Genomic DNA, 15,622 nt, shown 5'->3' with positions numbered 1-15,622 from the left:
TTAAGTGCACAGAATACAAATAAAAGTTTATTGTACAAAATTAAGGCTTCAGATTTCACAGTTCACCAAAACTAAAAAAAAAAAAAAAAAAATTAGGTGACTCTATCCCCCAAACTTGAATTTCACTTCCAACCATTAAAACGACTTGACCGAATGTAATCGAAACAAACACTATAAATAATACCAAGTCCTTTCAAACTGGCCATTCCAAAGGTTATTTCTTGGCATAGGTAATCTTCATTGCATGAGATGGTGTGATCTTAAACCCTTGCAAAGCATCTCTGGCAGCTCCAGCCTGCCCATCATTTTCAAATTCTACAAATGCAATGTCATGCCTCCCAGGTACCAAGCGAACTTCTTTGAAACCAGGGAACCTAGACAAAAATAAAAGCAGTAAATACAGGCAAATGTGTAAGTAAATTTGTTGAACAACTTCTCGCTATTGCTCTAGGAAAACTAGGAGGAAGCCACTTATTCATCTGGCCACTCAGAACCAAAATAACCACACAGAAACTATATTAATTAAAACACTGCTTGGCCCATTAGCTCTAACTTTTTATTGGCTAACGTCTACATCTTAATTTAACCCATTTTATTAATCTGTGTATCACCACGAGGTCGTGGCCTACCAACAAAGTTTTAGCATGTCTACCTCTGGCCGTGGATCCATGGTGTATCTCTGACTCTGCCTTCTCCCTCCCAGCATGCCATTTAGTTTTCCCCGCCTACCTAAGTTCTGCCCTAACAACAGGCCAAGGCAGTTTATTTATTAATGCTAATCACAGCGCACAGAGGGGCTCCCACATCAGAAAACTAATCACATTCAATCAAGAATCCCAATTAGGGTGGAGGCACCTGACATGAAATTTCACCATGAAAGAGGTCACGCTAATTCATGCCTGTCCTTATGTCAGTTTGTTTCCCGTTTACCCATCTATTAGAACAACTCCAACAGGGGAAATCTATCCTTTACTTGCTAAGCTTGGAGACAGGCTTCAATCCATTATTTGCCCAGACCTCCTCAATGACCTTACAGAGAACTACTGCTGTGGGTGACAAATGAACTCCTTCCACAGAAGGGCTACCTGTCCTGACAGGAGGCTCCACACAGATCTGTTTAGTAAAGAACTTACTGATTGAATAGCATGGATAACATCATCTCATTCGTCTCTTCTGGCAAATTATTAAGGAATAGGATATAGTTTGGAGGGTAATCGGGGACCTATTGGAAACAAAAGGCAAAGTTAGCCTGTGAATATAAACTGTACTGCAAGGTTGTAAGAAACATGAAAACTATCTTTAGAGAACTACACTGCAGCTTAAAGGGGTCTGTGAAACCTTAACACACCAAAATGAAAGCTGAAAACAGATACAGATAAAAACCAAACACCAAAGCCGGGCGATGGTGGCGCACACCTTTAATCCCAGCACTCGGGAGGCAGAGACAGATGGATCTCTGTGAGTTCGAGACCAGCCTGGTCTACAGAGCTAATTCCAGAACAGGCTCCAAAGCCACAGAGAAACCCTGTCTCGAAAAACCCAAAAACAAAAAAACAAAACAAAACAAAAAAAACCAAACAAACAAACACCAGGGAAAGCCAGTATTCAAGTTAAGACCCCAAATCTGGAAGTTTAGGAATCTGTGAAAACAGTATTTATAGATGAAACACCTGTAGGTCAGTCGTAACTAGGGAATGATATCACCTGGAATTCAGAATTCAAAGTCTAAAGACCAGAAAAGGCAGCAACACGGAGCTTCTCAGCTCATCACTCAACTCAGCTAACACTCCACCATGTGATTCCTGTTTATTACCAGACCATGAGAAAATTAAGAACTGAAACATTATTACCAACCACAGCCTGCTGACTCTGTGTTCCTGTGTGACAGTAAATGGCATGTTCTGCATCTACTTATATAAAACAAGCAGAATACTAGATATTAAGTCACATGCTTGGTACCCCATCCTGAGACAGGATACTTTATATACTACAGAGAGTGCATAAAGGATTTATATATAAGAAGACACTGTCTACTTGCTACTGTCACGAAAAGAAAAGTTCAAGTATAAAAACAATTAGTGAACATCTCAAGATAGAGAACAAAGTGCTATCTGTGACTTCAAGTTCTGAAAGAGTTTGAAGAACAGAAAGATCATAAACGAACGCAGAGGGTCAGGTATGGTGACAGCCACCTGTAATTCCAGCACTCAGGAGGCTGAGACAGGAGGATGGAGAGTAGAATCAAGACTGTCTCAGTGGGGCTGAGGGTACCAGGCAGCTCAGATTTAGTCCCCAACAACAAAGGAGAAGAAAAATAAAAAGTGTGTGCTTTTATACTCTAATATGGTTGTGTACTCTAACACTGTAACTTTCTTAGTGGTACAGAGAAGAGGTGGATCATGTCAGAGTCTATAATTTAAACTCTGCTCAAAGAAGATTGAATATTTGTGCTGAAGAAGTGGAAACAAGGGTGACTGCAAACACCACTGCCCAACCTGAACCTGAGAAAGACAGGGCAGTGTGTCAGCCACCTGGGTAAGAGCCCCTCACAAAGTCCTCTGACTACACATCTGTGAAACCCTGGCATGCACCTTACCCAAAACAAAAGCCCTTTCTTGGCCCTCACAACCCTTGATTTGTCACCAATTCATGCAAAATAGGAATAGGCCAGGTTTTATTTTCATCGTAGGGAAATTTAGATACTTTGAAGAGAAATTCCTTAAAAAGACAGGCAATTATGTCTTGAGAAAAGATTTACTTGCTTTGGCAGTCATGCATGCTATTTTATATTGCCATAATTTTTATGATCTTAGGGTAAACACCCCATGGAGAAAAACATTACCTGAGGATTTGGAGCTGCGTTTCCTTGAGTATTAGCTGAATTTGGTGTTCCCTACAAAAAAATAAAATTGGGATTAAAAAAAAAAAATGGTTAAATTTCTGGTCAGGCGGTAGTGGCACAAGCCTTTAATCCTAGCACCCAGGAAGCAGAGGTAGGCAGATCTCTGTGAGTTCAAGGCCAGCCTCATCTACAAGAGTGAGTTCTAGGACAGGTAGGGCTGTTACACAGAGAAACTCTGTCTTAAAACAAAGCAAAACAAAGCAAAAAAGAAATGGTTAAATTTCAGTATGCTAAAAAAGCAAAGGCAATTTATAAAATAAACATAGCATAAAGCAACATTAAATTAAATGTAAAATATACCTTATTCCATTTAAGATCCTATGTCTTAATTATTTACCAATTTTTCCCAATTATCTCTGAAATATGTCTCTCAACACTATAGACCATTACATGAAACATAACATTTGAACACCTTTCTTTCTCCTCCACCCTCTCCTCTTTTCTTTTACACAGGGTCTCACTATATATCAAGTATCTTGGAATTTACTATGTAGACCATGCTACTTGCCTCTGCCTCCCCAGTGCTGGGATTTAAAGGTGTGCACCACCACACCTGGCTTTAACATTTACCAAGAGTACTGTGAGGAAGAGGCGGGAGGGTCACAGGCTGAATAGACTCCATCTAAGTTACAAGAGCTCTTACATCAAAAACATAATGATAAAGAAAAGGAACAGTCTTAAAAACAATTCCATATAAGTATTATACAGAGTCAAACATATTCAAATATTTTTTAACTCAGAAGTAACTACTTTTTTGGATAATTACACTTTTATTAGATTTCAAGTTTTGCCTCTAATTGTTCAAAGAAGCTAAGTAGGATACTCATGATGAAGAGATCACAGAATTTAAGAAAAACAACAGGTATGTCTTAGATGAAGATGTCATTAAACAGTAGGTAAATCAGATTAAAACTGTTTACTGCAAGTCTCCATGTGTAAAGGCTGATATTCTAAATTGTTGCTTAAGTTGAAACACTTGAGTTTTAAAGTTTAGTTATCCCAGCTTCTTAAAACTTCACCTTTAGCTAGGCCGTGGTGGTGCACGCCTTTAATCCCAGCACTGGGGAGGCAGACAGGTGAATCTCTGTGAGTTCAAGGCCAGACTGGTCTACAGAACAAGTCCCAAGAAAGTTACATAGAAAAACCCAATCTAATGTTCACACACACACACAGAGACACACACAGCCACACACTTTTCTGTCTCACCTGGCCAGGCTTTTTGTTTGCAGCTGCTGCAGCCTGTTCCATGGTTTTAGCTTTCTTCTTTTCCTTTTTCTTTTCTTTGTCAGCGAAAGTCCCACGCATTTTAGATATTATATCGGAATCTGTTTTTGCATACTGAATTCGCTGTTTTAGTTTTAGGAAAAAAAATGCATCACTTTGTGGAAGGCTGTTTACAATTGTTGCTAACCTTTTAAAAACCAGTACATAAATACACTGAAAACTAATTTTAAACACAACTTTAAGAAGTCAGTGAAAGAAATTAGTGGAAACAAGTAGTGGCCAAAAGTCACAAGTAAGGCAAACTTAGACTCAACTGCCTTTATTAGAGGACAAACTGGGCTGGGCGGCTCAGACCTCTAACCTTAGCTACTCAGGAGGCGGAATCAAGAGGCCTGCCTGGACTCAGATCAAGTTCAAGGCCAGTCTGAAAAACTTAGACTATTTCAAAATAAAAGGTAAAGATACAGCTAAGTACGAAAGTACTTGTCTATCATGTATGAAGTCCCAAGTTCAATTCCCACCACTACCACAGAAACACAACTAGACAGACCAAGGCTGAAGAAGCTGCACTACTGCTTCTTCTGACTTAATAACAATGAAAAGGACTTATCAATGACTCACAAAAGGATCAATATGTGTCAATCAGCTGTGGGATGTATCACGATATTTCCTTACAGTGACTGAAAGTACTGAAGTCTGTAAAGGACTTTCCTTTGAATCTACCATTTTTAAAAAATAAATTCAATAACTTAAATGTTGAAGCGAGAGGAAACAGAACACTATCAGTTGCTATGACTGGGCTTAATCTTCTTATACCAGGCAGAGCCAGTAAAATGGCAGGCACCTGAGACCAGTGAGCACTGAAAAACACTGGCCTACGCTTAGGGCTTTGCCAACTATAGTGTACAATCCAACAGCCGGAAGAGCCCGACACAGAAAGTCTAGGTAAAGCTTCAGGGTCTATGCTTTTTGCAAGCACAAAGGGAATGATGCTGAACTTTGAGGAATGGGGCTTTAGACAGACTAAATTTGCCACATGGCTAAATTCATCATTGAAAAAACGGCCTAATATTTCTGCCAATGACCTGTACAGTTACCTAGGGTATTTTGTCTGCAAGTTGTAATTTCCATTCAATCAAACACATCTCTGGAGCTCAAAGCGTCAACATTTCTCAGATGACAGAAAAAACACAGTAATCCTACAAAGAATTCCTATCCCAAGAATTTGATCATCGTCTGAAAAGATGCAAAAGCATTTTAAAGTAATGTGGATCAAAAAGCAAGAATTTCTTAACCAAAGCAATTCTCTTTCTCCTCCTTCAGCTAAGAATACACCAGGGGAAGAGGCAAGCAGGACACATCCCTCAGAACCAGTGCAGACCATTCTACTGCAGAGATGCCAGACAGCTCTGCTAACCTTCCTATCATGTTTTAACAGACAAGATGGGCTGAGACTCAAATTCTACCAGTCAGATGAACTCAGTTCTCTGGAGTCTTCAACTCTGTTCCTGACCTGAACAGATCTTAGGTACCTGACTTGTCTGCCACTCTAACAGTCACCTAAGTATCTGATCTCAACAAAGGCTCTAACAGGACATAATGTAGCCTGTCCTGCTCAGGGACACTCAGCATTCTCTAGAGATACTGCTAACCAGATGCTTTTAACTTCTAGTGGGTAGAGGCCAAGGATTCTGCTAAACATCCTAGTGAACACTAAAGGTCCCAGAGTGCCATTACTAATAAACTCTAGACATAAAAATAAAATACAATTCATCAAAAGACAGCCAAGAACAAAATTTACATTTATTCCAAAAGGCTCATGATAGAAACCCTCAGGACGGCAGCTCTACTTTCCTGAGGTCATTTTGTTCTGAGTTAGAAATTGAAGCAAATTCTGCTCTCTACTGATCTCACCTGAAAGCACTTAAATACAAGCACGGCAGCTCAAAGCATTATTATCCTGTCATGTTGTTGGAGATCTGGTCGCTCCTGCCAAGGCAGACAGAGAGCAAACCTCTAAAATTCCTTTAGTGGAAAATCAGACCAAAGGATATTTTGCCTTCATTAAAAAATAATAATAATAATAATAATAAGTTGGAAGGTGTGTCTAGTGCCAAACACAGCAAATATTTCTTCCTTTCTTGTATCCAGCTAACCAGGCACAGGCCAACTTGCCATTTCAATTCAGGCAAATTGTGGTCCAAGCACATGAGACCTAGATTATGTAAAGTCTTCATATTAAGTAACAGTAACAGGAAACTTCACCTTACTGAAACTCAAGGAAGAGTACGATACAGGGCAGAGGCTCCAAACTGCTGCTGACAGCTAACACTATGTCTGACTGGAGACAGTCACACACATTCGCCTAGTATGTATAGATTTCACTGATGTCTAAGTAAAGAGCTACAATAAAGGAGCATATGGCTAGTGAGGCCTGCAATCTTACAACCTGACTGTATTAGAAAATAGGCTCCCTCCTAGCATATAAAAAGCAAGGTAAGCTTAGATGTTATTAGTGTCTGAGTGCCTTCACTCCCAAGAGCTGAGAATCCATGCATGTCCCACGATGCCTACCTTAATTTCTAATGGTTTAAAGAATCTTGTCTGTGTGTAAATCATAATATATTTTAGTTCTGGTCATGTTAACTGCAATAAATTAATAATAAATACAGCTTTAAGAGTGTATTTTAATAAGATTATGTATATAAGCCTTCTGTGGTAGTTCGCACCTATTATCCCAGAACCTGAGGGATTAAGGAGAATTAAGCATTGGCTACATAACAAGTTTAAGGCTAGCCTGGGTTACCAAAGACTGTTTCAAAACAAACAAAATACTTATGTAAAAAACAAACAAATTTCTCTAAACAAAAAACCAGGAAGCCTAGCATCAAGTCCATACTTAAAAACCTATTGAACCACTCAATAATAGTAAGTAAAGCAGAAAAAATAGGATTAGCTCACCATTGGTTTACCATAAAAAGGAAATCCTTGTAACTGTCTCAAAGCATTTGTGGATGAGCCCAGTTCCTTAAATATAACGAAAGCCTGCCCCCTCATCTTCATGGTCTTTAAAGCCACAATATCTACCACATGTCCAAACTGAGAAAACAGTGCATACAGGGATCTCTTCAATTCTGTACAAACAAGAGGGAAAACAATTTATGAATGAGGGTTCTGAATGACTAAGTGCTTCATAAAATAACAATATAATGACCACTTCTTTCACTAATTTAATAATTTGAAAGAACACATTACACATTCTCATTAGCTACCTAATTTAAATAGTTATGTGAAACCATTTATGAGTTAAAACAATTCAAAAGCACTTTAATGCCTGCATATTCTTATATTAAAAACATTAGAGTTGTGTAAAAATGAGATAAAGCATTATAGAGCACAATGAAAGAGGATTTGATGAGACATTAAAACACAGCCTCAAGACACAAGTAAATAAACACATTTTAGCTGTGAAGAAATGTTTTTAAAAGAACATACCTTCTTTTTTAATTTTATCATTCATATTGTTGATATAAATTGTGTGATTTGGCCTGATATCCATGTCTGGAAAAAAACCTTCAAATAGCCTAAAAGAAATAAATAATCTTTTATTAGCAAGGAAGGTTAAATCACATAGGTGTATGCCATGCCAAAAGACAAGAACCATTACTGGGAAATTATTTTTCCAACCCTGATGTCAGAAAAATGTCAGCTGGCACTAGACAATAATTTCTCCCTAGACCCTACTGGGGCTTTTTAGATAAATGGAAAATAGTTCTCAAGATTAAAACTTGGTAGAACACCAATACATAGATTTAGAAACATTTTATTCAAGGTACTACTTTTTCTAACCACCAAATAATTGGTACTATCTTTCCATCTAAATAATGAAATAACTTTTTAAAAGTAATTTACTAATTCTTTTGAAAATGTCATATAATGTACTTTGATCATATTCACTGGAAACTTTTTTTCGGTGAAGTGATTTCAACATTTATGTAAGAAACTAGTAAACATATACTTATTTTTTTAAAAAAATCAATGTAAAAATATTGTAATAGAATAATAAAATTTACAGCGCAGTTCACAGGTGTACTCACAAACTTATTTATTTGAACATTGTGTGTGTGTGTGTGTGTGTGTGTGTGTATGACGGTCACCACAAGCTGGGGTCAGAGAACCTTTCAAGGTCAGGTCTCTTCTTTCACCACAAAGGTCTCAGAGGCCCAACTCAAAGTGTTCAAGGTTGACAAAAAGCGCCTTTACATGCTAAGCCACCTTGACAACCCGCAAATGTATTTAATTTATATACATTACCTCCAGGGTTGCCCTCCGGATTCCCTCTGACAGATTTGAAAGGAATGATACTCTCAGAAAGCAATTTAGAATGATAGTTAAGAGCTCAGATTCTGGCACCAATGAGATGTAGATTTAAATTGTTTATGCTTTTCCAATATGCTTCGTTGAGGGGCAAGTTCCTTTATGTCTCGGGTCCTCAGTTACAAGTCGGGGATAGTAACAGCACCAACAAAAGGAGCCCAGAAGACTAAGTGAGACAGATATCTAATAGTCTGCATCAGCAAGTATCTAAAAGTTACTATTTATCATTGATGGCTATGACAAGTTAAATGTCTTAATGTCACACAACATGCTGTGCTGAATATCCCGGGATGGATAACTTACAAAGCGCATGTACTATGCAGGAAACATCTTATAAGGAACGCCTATCAAAGACCTGCCTCCCTAAATGGGAACCTGGAGAAGGGCTGGGGTCTGAGGGAAGAGGGCCAGAGCAGAAGCTCTGGTAGTAGCTCCTGCGGACTGAAAGAGCACAAGGGAACCCGAAGTGCCATCCTCCCTCCCCACCCAAAAGTCTGCTGGGGGGTGGGGTGAGGGCTGAGTGTACAGAGAACCGTAAATGCGCCCAAGCAAACAACGGGCCATTCTCTATCCCAGGGCTAATTCCTATGCGCCAGCTTGTGCCTATTCACACTCGGGTCAATCCGCCCCGCACACGGGCCCCGCCGGCGATAAAACCCCAATCACCCCGGATTGCCACGCCGGGCCTCGATCCGCCAGCCCCTGGGTCGCCGTCCCTTCCTCCCTTCCGTCGCATCCTCCGCCGAGTCGGGGACCACGCGGCCGACCACACCTTCGCCCTCGCCGGTTCGGTTCCGACTGGGAGGATCCGGCCAAGCCTCGGGGGCACCCACGGCTAAGGGGACCCCAACAGACCCACCTGAAGCCTGCGCTGTCCTGCCTGAAGACCAAACCGGAAAAGCTGCCTGGCGCCGGAAAAGCGCGGCCACGCTCCTCAATCGAACGCAGATAAGTCGAGGAGCCAGCCGAGCACCGAGTCAATCGATGTTTCCCGGCTCGGGCCGCCGGCGCCTTAATCCTTCTGCGCATGCGCGTCTCTGAAGGGCGGGAAGGAGGATTTCTGTGGAAAGGGGAAGAACTGGATGGGCTCAAATAAGGATTCAGGGCCTAGTTGTGACCCGGAGAGAGTGGAAGGGAAGGGAATCGTCTTCCCTTACCGCGATTTCAAAGCTTCTCAACTTTAATGATGTGATACAATTCTACAGGAGCAGTCCCTCGGCCTGTCATCAGAGGCAAATAGGCAAACCTTTCAATGGGCGATGACCGACTAGGCTTAACACCACCTTTTAAAAGCATGGCCATTGTCGCTCCCTGAAATGGGTCTCAGATATTTGGGAGTCTGAAGGAACATTCCAGCACTCTGCAGATAGTATTGGTGTTTGCTGGTTCTCTCACCTCGCTGCAGGATCACACAATCAACCTATAGATCATTTGCCTAAAGTCACTCAGAAACCACTAACTTCCTCCCACCCTCCCACTTTCTCCTTTCCTCACAAAATGCCTTGAGTTTTCTAGGTTAAAAATTGGGGTAGGGACCAAATTGGTTGATTTCATCAGCTTGATGTTTCTATTCTTTTTTTTTTTTAACTAATTAATTTATTTTTGAGACAGGGTTTCTCTGTGACGCTTTTGTCCTGTCCTGGAACCTAGTTGTTGTAGACCAGGCTGACCTCTAACTCACCGAGATCCTCCTGCCTCTGCCTTCCTAGTGCTGTTATTAAAGGCCCATGCCACCACCGCCCGGCTGAGGTTTCTATTTTTTAAAACCACCTGAAGTTGCAACATGGAACTAATGTCTTGAGGGTAGTCACTTTGTCTGCTTTGTTCACTGAGGTCCTTAGAAGAATGACTGATACTCAGTAAATATGCATTGGACGAATGAATGAAGTTTGGGGAAAATCGGGCCACGATAAAACAAGTGTGATGTCTAGTGAGATCCTGTTAGTGTAGGAAATGATGTTAAAGAACCACAGAAAAGTATTCTTTAGTTATAGAAATACAGAAACCACTCTGTTTTGTAAAAAGAATATTGAGTATATTCTTAACAAAGGAACATCAAGTAAATATAAAAATGATTTCTAAGGAGCAACGAGGTGTCCACCCATTAACATGCACATCTGAGCAGCGAATTAACTGTTTGGTGATAGTGAGAACAGCTCAGATGCTTTTCCTGAAATACGCTGTAATCTGACTGTGTTATAGAAACTGACTTGTCCAATAGTTCATAGCTATTTAAAAAAAAAAGAAAGAAAATTTATAAACATGCAAAGACATTCCTCCTGGAAAGAAAATAGCCTGGGGGAAAAGGTATCTAAAGACACAGAAACCTAGTCTATCAGAAATTGAATGATAGCTACCGTACATTTTACATTGCAAAGAAGAAATTGCCCAATGACAGCTCGGTGGCCATGGTTTCCATGATTTTTTCCAGGTTCATCTACAAAGAGGCAGCAAATTTTCATAACCCATAAGTAACCACTCTGGGCTTTTCTGAATGGATCTTCAATGGCTTTCTGAATGACCGAGAAACTAAGAATTGGAATTGGATCTGGTAGGGAATGAGGGGGAAATGGGTTTTCCTGGTTCTTTGAGAAACCTTGTAATCAACTGATTCCATATCTCAATTATTACGGAGGGGATATTATCCAAACACTGGTTACCTATACATGCAATGCAAAAGAACTTGATTATATTATAAAGAAGCCTATAACCTCTGACCTCTTGCTGGCAAAACTAGGAACTAGGTGTCAAAAACTCACATTTTTGAAACTAATAGAAGAGAACATATGTTTCCCTGGAGTTTTGCTCAGCTTAGACTCATAATTCTGTTAGGCAACAAGATTTACTTTCCAGTGAAACAGGTTTTTTATCAAACGAAACCCAGAGGCGACGTTATAACCACCATATACAAGCTTCATGCATCTCCTAACGATAAAATTTGCTTATTTTCGGGGCAGCGGAAAAATGACTACAACAAGTTGGGAATAAAACTGTGTCAAGACACCTAAATTATAAAGATAGTGACTGCACTGTGTCTTAGTGGCTCTCAATACACATATATTTTCCCTACTTTATCTGCACATGTTTTATGGTTCTCATTAAATGTTTTCCAGTATCTTGCAACAGTGACTTTGGGAACGGGACGTGCTTACAGGAAAAGGCACCATAAAACTATACTGGATATATTTTGTCTTATTTATGGTAGATAGAGCCAGGAAATGTACGGCAACTTGCTTGCATCTTTTTTCTCCCTACAGGTGATAATTACACTAAAAAAGTTTATGTAGAGTGAATTATTTTCACAAAAAGCTTTAAACAAACCTAAGTATTATTGTTGAGCATCAGATCAAGTTTACATTTTCTTAGCTGGTTGAAATTATGTTCAGCTAAATTTTACTGAAAAGCAAACCTCCCTCTATTCAGGGGGGGAAAAACTTGTGCAAATAATTTCCTTTCAATGCATGTCACTCTTTTTAAATTCTTCATAAGCATACTCTTATTTCTACAGACAAATGAATAAATGGATAAAGGCCAGAAATGACTGTTACATGTAATGCTATGTTGATGCTACAAAGCAGTGTCATCCATGTATATCAGAATGATACCCTCTCCCTGGGGTGGGTGGGATTTAGGTAGGCTATGAGAATATATATATATATATATATATATATATATATATATATATATATATTCTATAAGGCTTGGAAACAAGATTTTTGATTTGGAGATCTGAAAATCAGTTCAAAGAAAGGCAAGGAGAAAATCGGAACACTTTGCTATTCTATTATGTGTGACATATAGGTTGTGCACAATATACTATTGCCTGTCCACACCGAAGTTCAGTGAAATAACATCACACAATTCCCTGGCAGACAATAATGTGCCAGTCAATCAGACCTAGGTAATAAACTCAATGATGTGTGGATAAAAATTGAAGTGGTGGTACATGCCTTTAATCCCAGCATTCTGGAAGCAGAGGCAGACAGAAATCTGTAACTCCAAAGCCGGTCTGGTCTACATAGCAAGTTCCATGCCAGTCATACTATAGTGAGCCCTAGTCTCAAATACAGAACAAAATTTGTAAGGATAGATAGTTGTGCTTTTTCTCTGGTTCGCCACTGTGAATTCTTGGGACTTCTGAGGTCCTGTAACTAGCTGAAATCTAAGTTTTTAAAAAAATATATTTTATATGTTTATTGATCCCAACTCTCTAATTTCAAGCATGATGTTTTACTGATTTGGCAAAGTACGGATGTCCATATCTAGTGCTCCTCATGTTACCATGTATGTAGTTTTCCTAGAGATTTTGCTAAAAAAAAAATGATTGAGATTAGAACAGGGCTACTATTTTGATCGGGATGACATGGCTCTGGAGGGTGTAGGCCACTTCTTCCACGAATTGGCCGAGGAGAAGGGTGAGGGCACCGAGTGTCTCCTCAAGTCACAGAACGACCGCAGAGGCCATGCACCCTTTCATGATGTGCAGAAGCCATGTCAAGATGAGGGGGGTAAAATCGGGAGGCCATGGAAGCTGTCTTGGCCTTGAAGAACTTGAACCAGGCCCTCTTGGATCTTCGTTCCCTGGGCTCTGCCCGTACAGATCCTCATCTCTGTGACTTCATCGGAAACCACTTCCTGGATGAAGAGGTGAAGGTCATCAAGAAGATGGGCAACCACCTGACCAACCTCCGAAGGCTGGCTGGGCCCCAGGCGTCTCTAGGCGAGTACCTCTTTGAGTAGCTCACTCTCAAGCATGACTAGGAGGCCTCTCCTTCTGGGGGGCTCCCACCTCTGCTCTGCTCTGCTCTGCACCAGCCAGCCTCAGGACCTTCACCCGAACCTCTCAAGAAGCCACTAGGCAGCTTTGTAACGCCCTGAAGCCCCTCTCAAGTCTTGGACCAAGAAAAAAATAAAGCCCTTTGAAAGAGCAGGGGAAAAAAAGAATAAAAATGTATTTAGTTCATTCTTCCGGAGGCAGGGAGTCCAGAGCATGACATGAGCACCTGATCAGCATCTGGTGAGGGATTCCTTGCTGCATCACAACATGGCAGAGGGCAACAAGGTAAGACAGAGCATGTAGGCCAGAGAGAGTTCCTATTTCAGCAAAGTCATTCCCAAGATAACCTCTATTAGCCCACTGCAGTGGGTTGAATGAGAATAGCGCTTGTAGTCTCATACATTTGATTACTTGTTCCCCAGATTAGGAGCTGTGATGTTGCGGGAAGAGGTGCATCACTGAGGGCGGGTTTGGAAGTTTCAAAAGACTCTCACCGTTTTCCTTGTTCTGTTTCTCTGTTTCTCTGTCTCTCTCTCGCTCTCTGTGTCTATGTCTGTCTTTCTCTATTTCTGTCTGTAAGTGCCTCTGCCTTTGTCTCTCTCTGCTTTCTACTTGCAGATAAAATGGAAGCTCTCTGCTATTTCTCCAGAACTATGCCTGCCTGTCTGCTGTCATGTTCCCTTCCATGATTGTCATGAGCTCTAACCCTGTGAAACCATAAGCTCCAAATTCTTCTATAAGTTTACTTGGTTATGATTTCTTACCGCAGTAATAGATAAGTAACTAAGACACCCATTCCTCCACTAGTGTATTCATCCAGAGCCCCCTTGACACAGTTTCTTCCCAAAGACCCCACTTCTCAACACTGCTGCACTAGGGAAGTTTCTGCATGAGATTTGGAGGGGAGAAACCCTGTTCAAACCATAGCAGCCACCTTCTTATATAAACACACAACAGCTATTGATTTCAAACACGGTACCAGTTATCTTGTGTCTTCATTTAAATGCTTTCCAAAGGACAATGGAAAATGAATATTAAGAGGAAGAAGTCTAGAAGTTTTGATACACTTCAACAAGTGATTGCTTGTTTAAGAGTTCTTAATTAAGAAAGAGTTACTTTCTTAATTATAGTGCTCATTAACATTGTGCAAAAAAAATCTAATTCTTGTCTTATACCAGGCTCAGAGAAGACATGTGCTACACTCTGTACTTTGAAAACCTGGCATTGCCGTGCACTTTCTTCATATAAAAAGTGTAAAAATATGAGGAAACAGTAGTAACAGACCAGTATATATGGAACACAGATGGTGAGGGACAAGGCAGTAACACAAAAAGCCAATACAGAGAATGCCAACTGCTTTTTGTCTTTGTTGTCTTGGAAACATATCCCAAAATATAACTTCTGTTTATCCTAGGTCTCTGAGTAACTTTAATGATTGGAGAACATCTTCTCCCTTCTATCCTCCATCAGTAGTTCAACTGACCATGTAACATATACCAGAAATAATTAATTGTGATTCAGGAGTTGTTTGGTAATGCACCCATAGTTTAACTCACCATGAGTTGCAATATTAAGATCTTTAATAAATGATCATTTTACAATGTATATATTATATAACCCACGCAAGTTCTCTATAAGTTATTCTTATAATGGGGATCATTCTCATTCAAACCACTACAATGGGCTAATGGGTTATCTCAAGAATGGCTTTGCTCTAACAGGAACTCTCTCTGGCATACATGTTCTGCTTTGCCATGTTGCCCTCTGCCATGTTGTGATGTAGCAAGGAACCCATCATCAGATGCTCTTGTCGTGATCTGGACTCCTTACCTCTGGAATAATGCGCTGAATAAATTTTTATTCTTTTTGAACTACACAATTTGAGGTATTTTGTTATAGCAACCGGATATGTACTAAGACACTAGTATTCTACATTTGATATTACTTAGTATTATTCTTATATTTGATATTATCTCTGCCGCATTAGAGCTAACCATGTATTCTGATATGTATGACTGCTTTTGAGTACATAACGAGCAAGGCATAGATCTGAGATGACTATAAATTTTTAAAGTAGAAATCCAAGTGATTGATAACTACAAGATCCAATTTTAGTGGTTTTGCTGTGAAAATGAATTTATTATTTATTGAATACCTACGTGGATGTGTCTCCAGTTACGGTGGTGGTACGGCCTAATGAATCCACTGAAAATTGAAATATTGAAACAAACTGCATCTAATGAACATAATAAATTACATCAGCCCAACTTAAATGGGCTTAAGACACCCGATGGTAAAGCAAGATCATAATGAAATGTTATCTTATGTAACTTACTGAATAC

General features: G+C 39.9%; 1 protein-coding gene and 1 pseudogene across 2 annotated transcripts; one reads left to right on the top strand and one right to left on the bottom strand.

Moving 5' to 3' along the window:
* Snrpb2 (small nuclear ribonucleoprotein polypeptide B2) lies at positions 1-9,496 on the bottom strand. 2 transcript variants are annotated; one of them, XM_050159614.1, is made up of 7 exons: positions 9,363-9,496; positions 7,622-7,710; positions 7,088-7,260; positions 4,109-4,249; positions 2,843-2,893; positions 1,134-1,222; positions 1-374 (listed from the first exon to the last, which is right to left on the bottom strand). In XM_050159614.1, exons 2-7 carry the CDS (start codon positions 7,683-7,685, stop codon positions 215-217), a joined length of 678 nt encoding a protein of 225 aa, XP_050015571.1. In that variant the 5' UTR covers positions 7,686-7,710; positions 9,363-9,496; the 3' UTR covers positions 1-214. The 2 variants fall into 2 exon arrangements, with proteins under 2 accessions (XP_050015571.1, XP_050015572.1); XM_050159615.1 differs by lacking the exon at positions 9,363-9,496 and adding an exon at positions 9,170-9,194.
* An 885-nt stretch (positions 9,497-10,381) lies between these two features.
* LOC126512055 (ferritin light chain-like) lies at positions 10,382-13,264 on the top strand (annotated as a pseudogene).
* Positions 13,265-15,622: the final 2,358 nt, after the last annotated feature.

This window comes from Alexandromys fortis, unplaced genomic scaffold (assembly GCF_014885135.2).
Source record: "Alexandromys fortis isolate MF-2015 unplaced genomic scaffold, M_Fortis_MF-2015_v1.1 scaffold_115, whole genome shotgun sequence".
NCBI classification, from domain to species: domain Eukaryota; kingdom Metazoa; phylum Chordata; class Mammalia; order Rodentia; family Cricetidae; genus Alexandromys; species Alexandromys fortis.
This window is presented reverse-complemented; position numbering and strand designations above follow the sequence as displayed.

Coding starts and splice junctions, on each gene's coding strand:
- Snrpb2 (XM_050159614.1), bottom strand. CDS start 7,685: ATGGATATCAGGCCAAATCACACAATTTATATCAACAATATGAATGAT. Junction 4,250..7,087: donor CTTTTTATGGTAAACCAATG/GTGAGCTAATCC, acceptor AAACTAAAACAG/CGAATTCAGTATGCAAAAAC. Junction 375..1,133: donor TTATCCATGCTATTCAATCA/GTAAGTTCTTTA, acceptor ATTTTTGTCTAG/GTTCCCTGGTTTCAAAGAAG.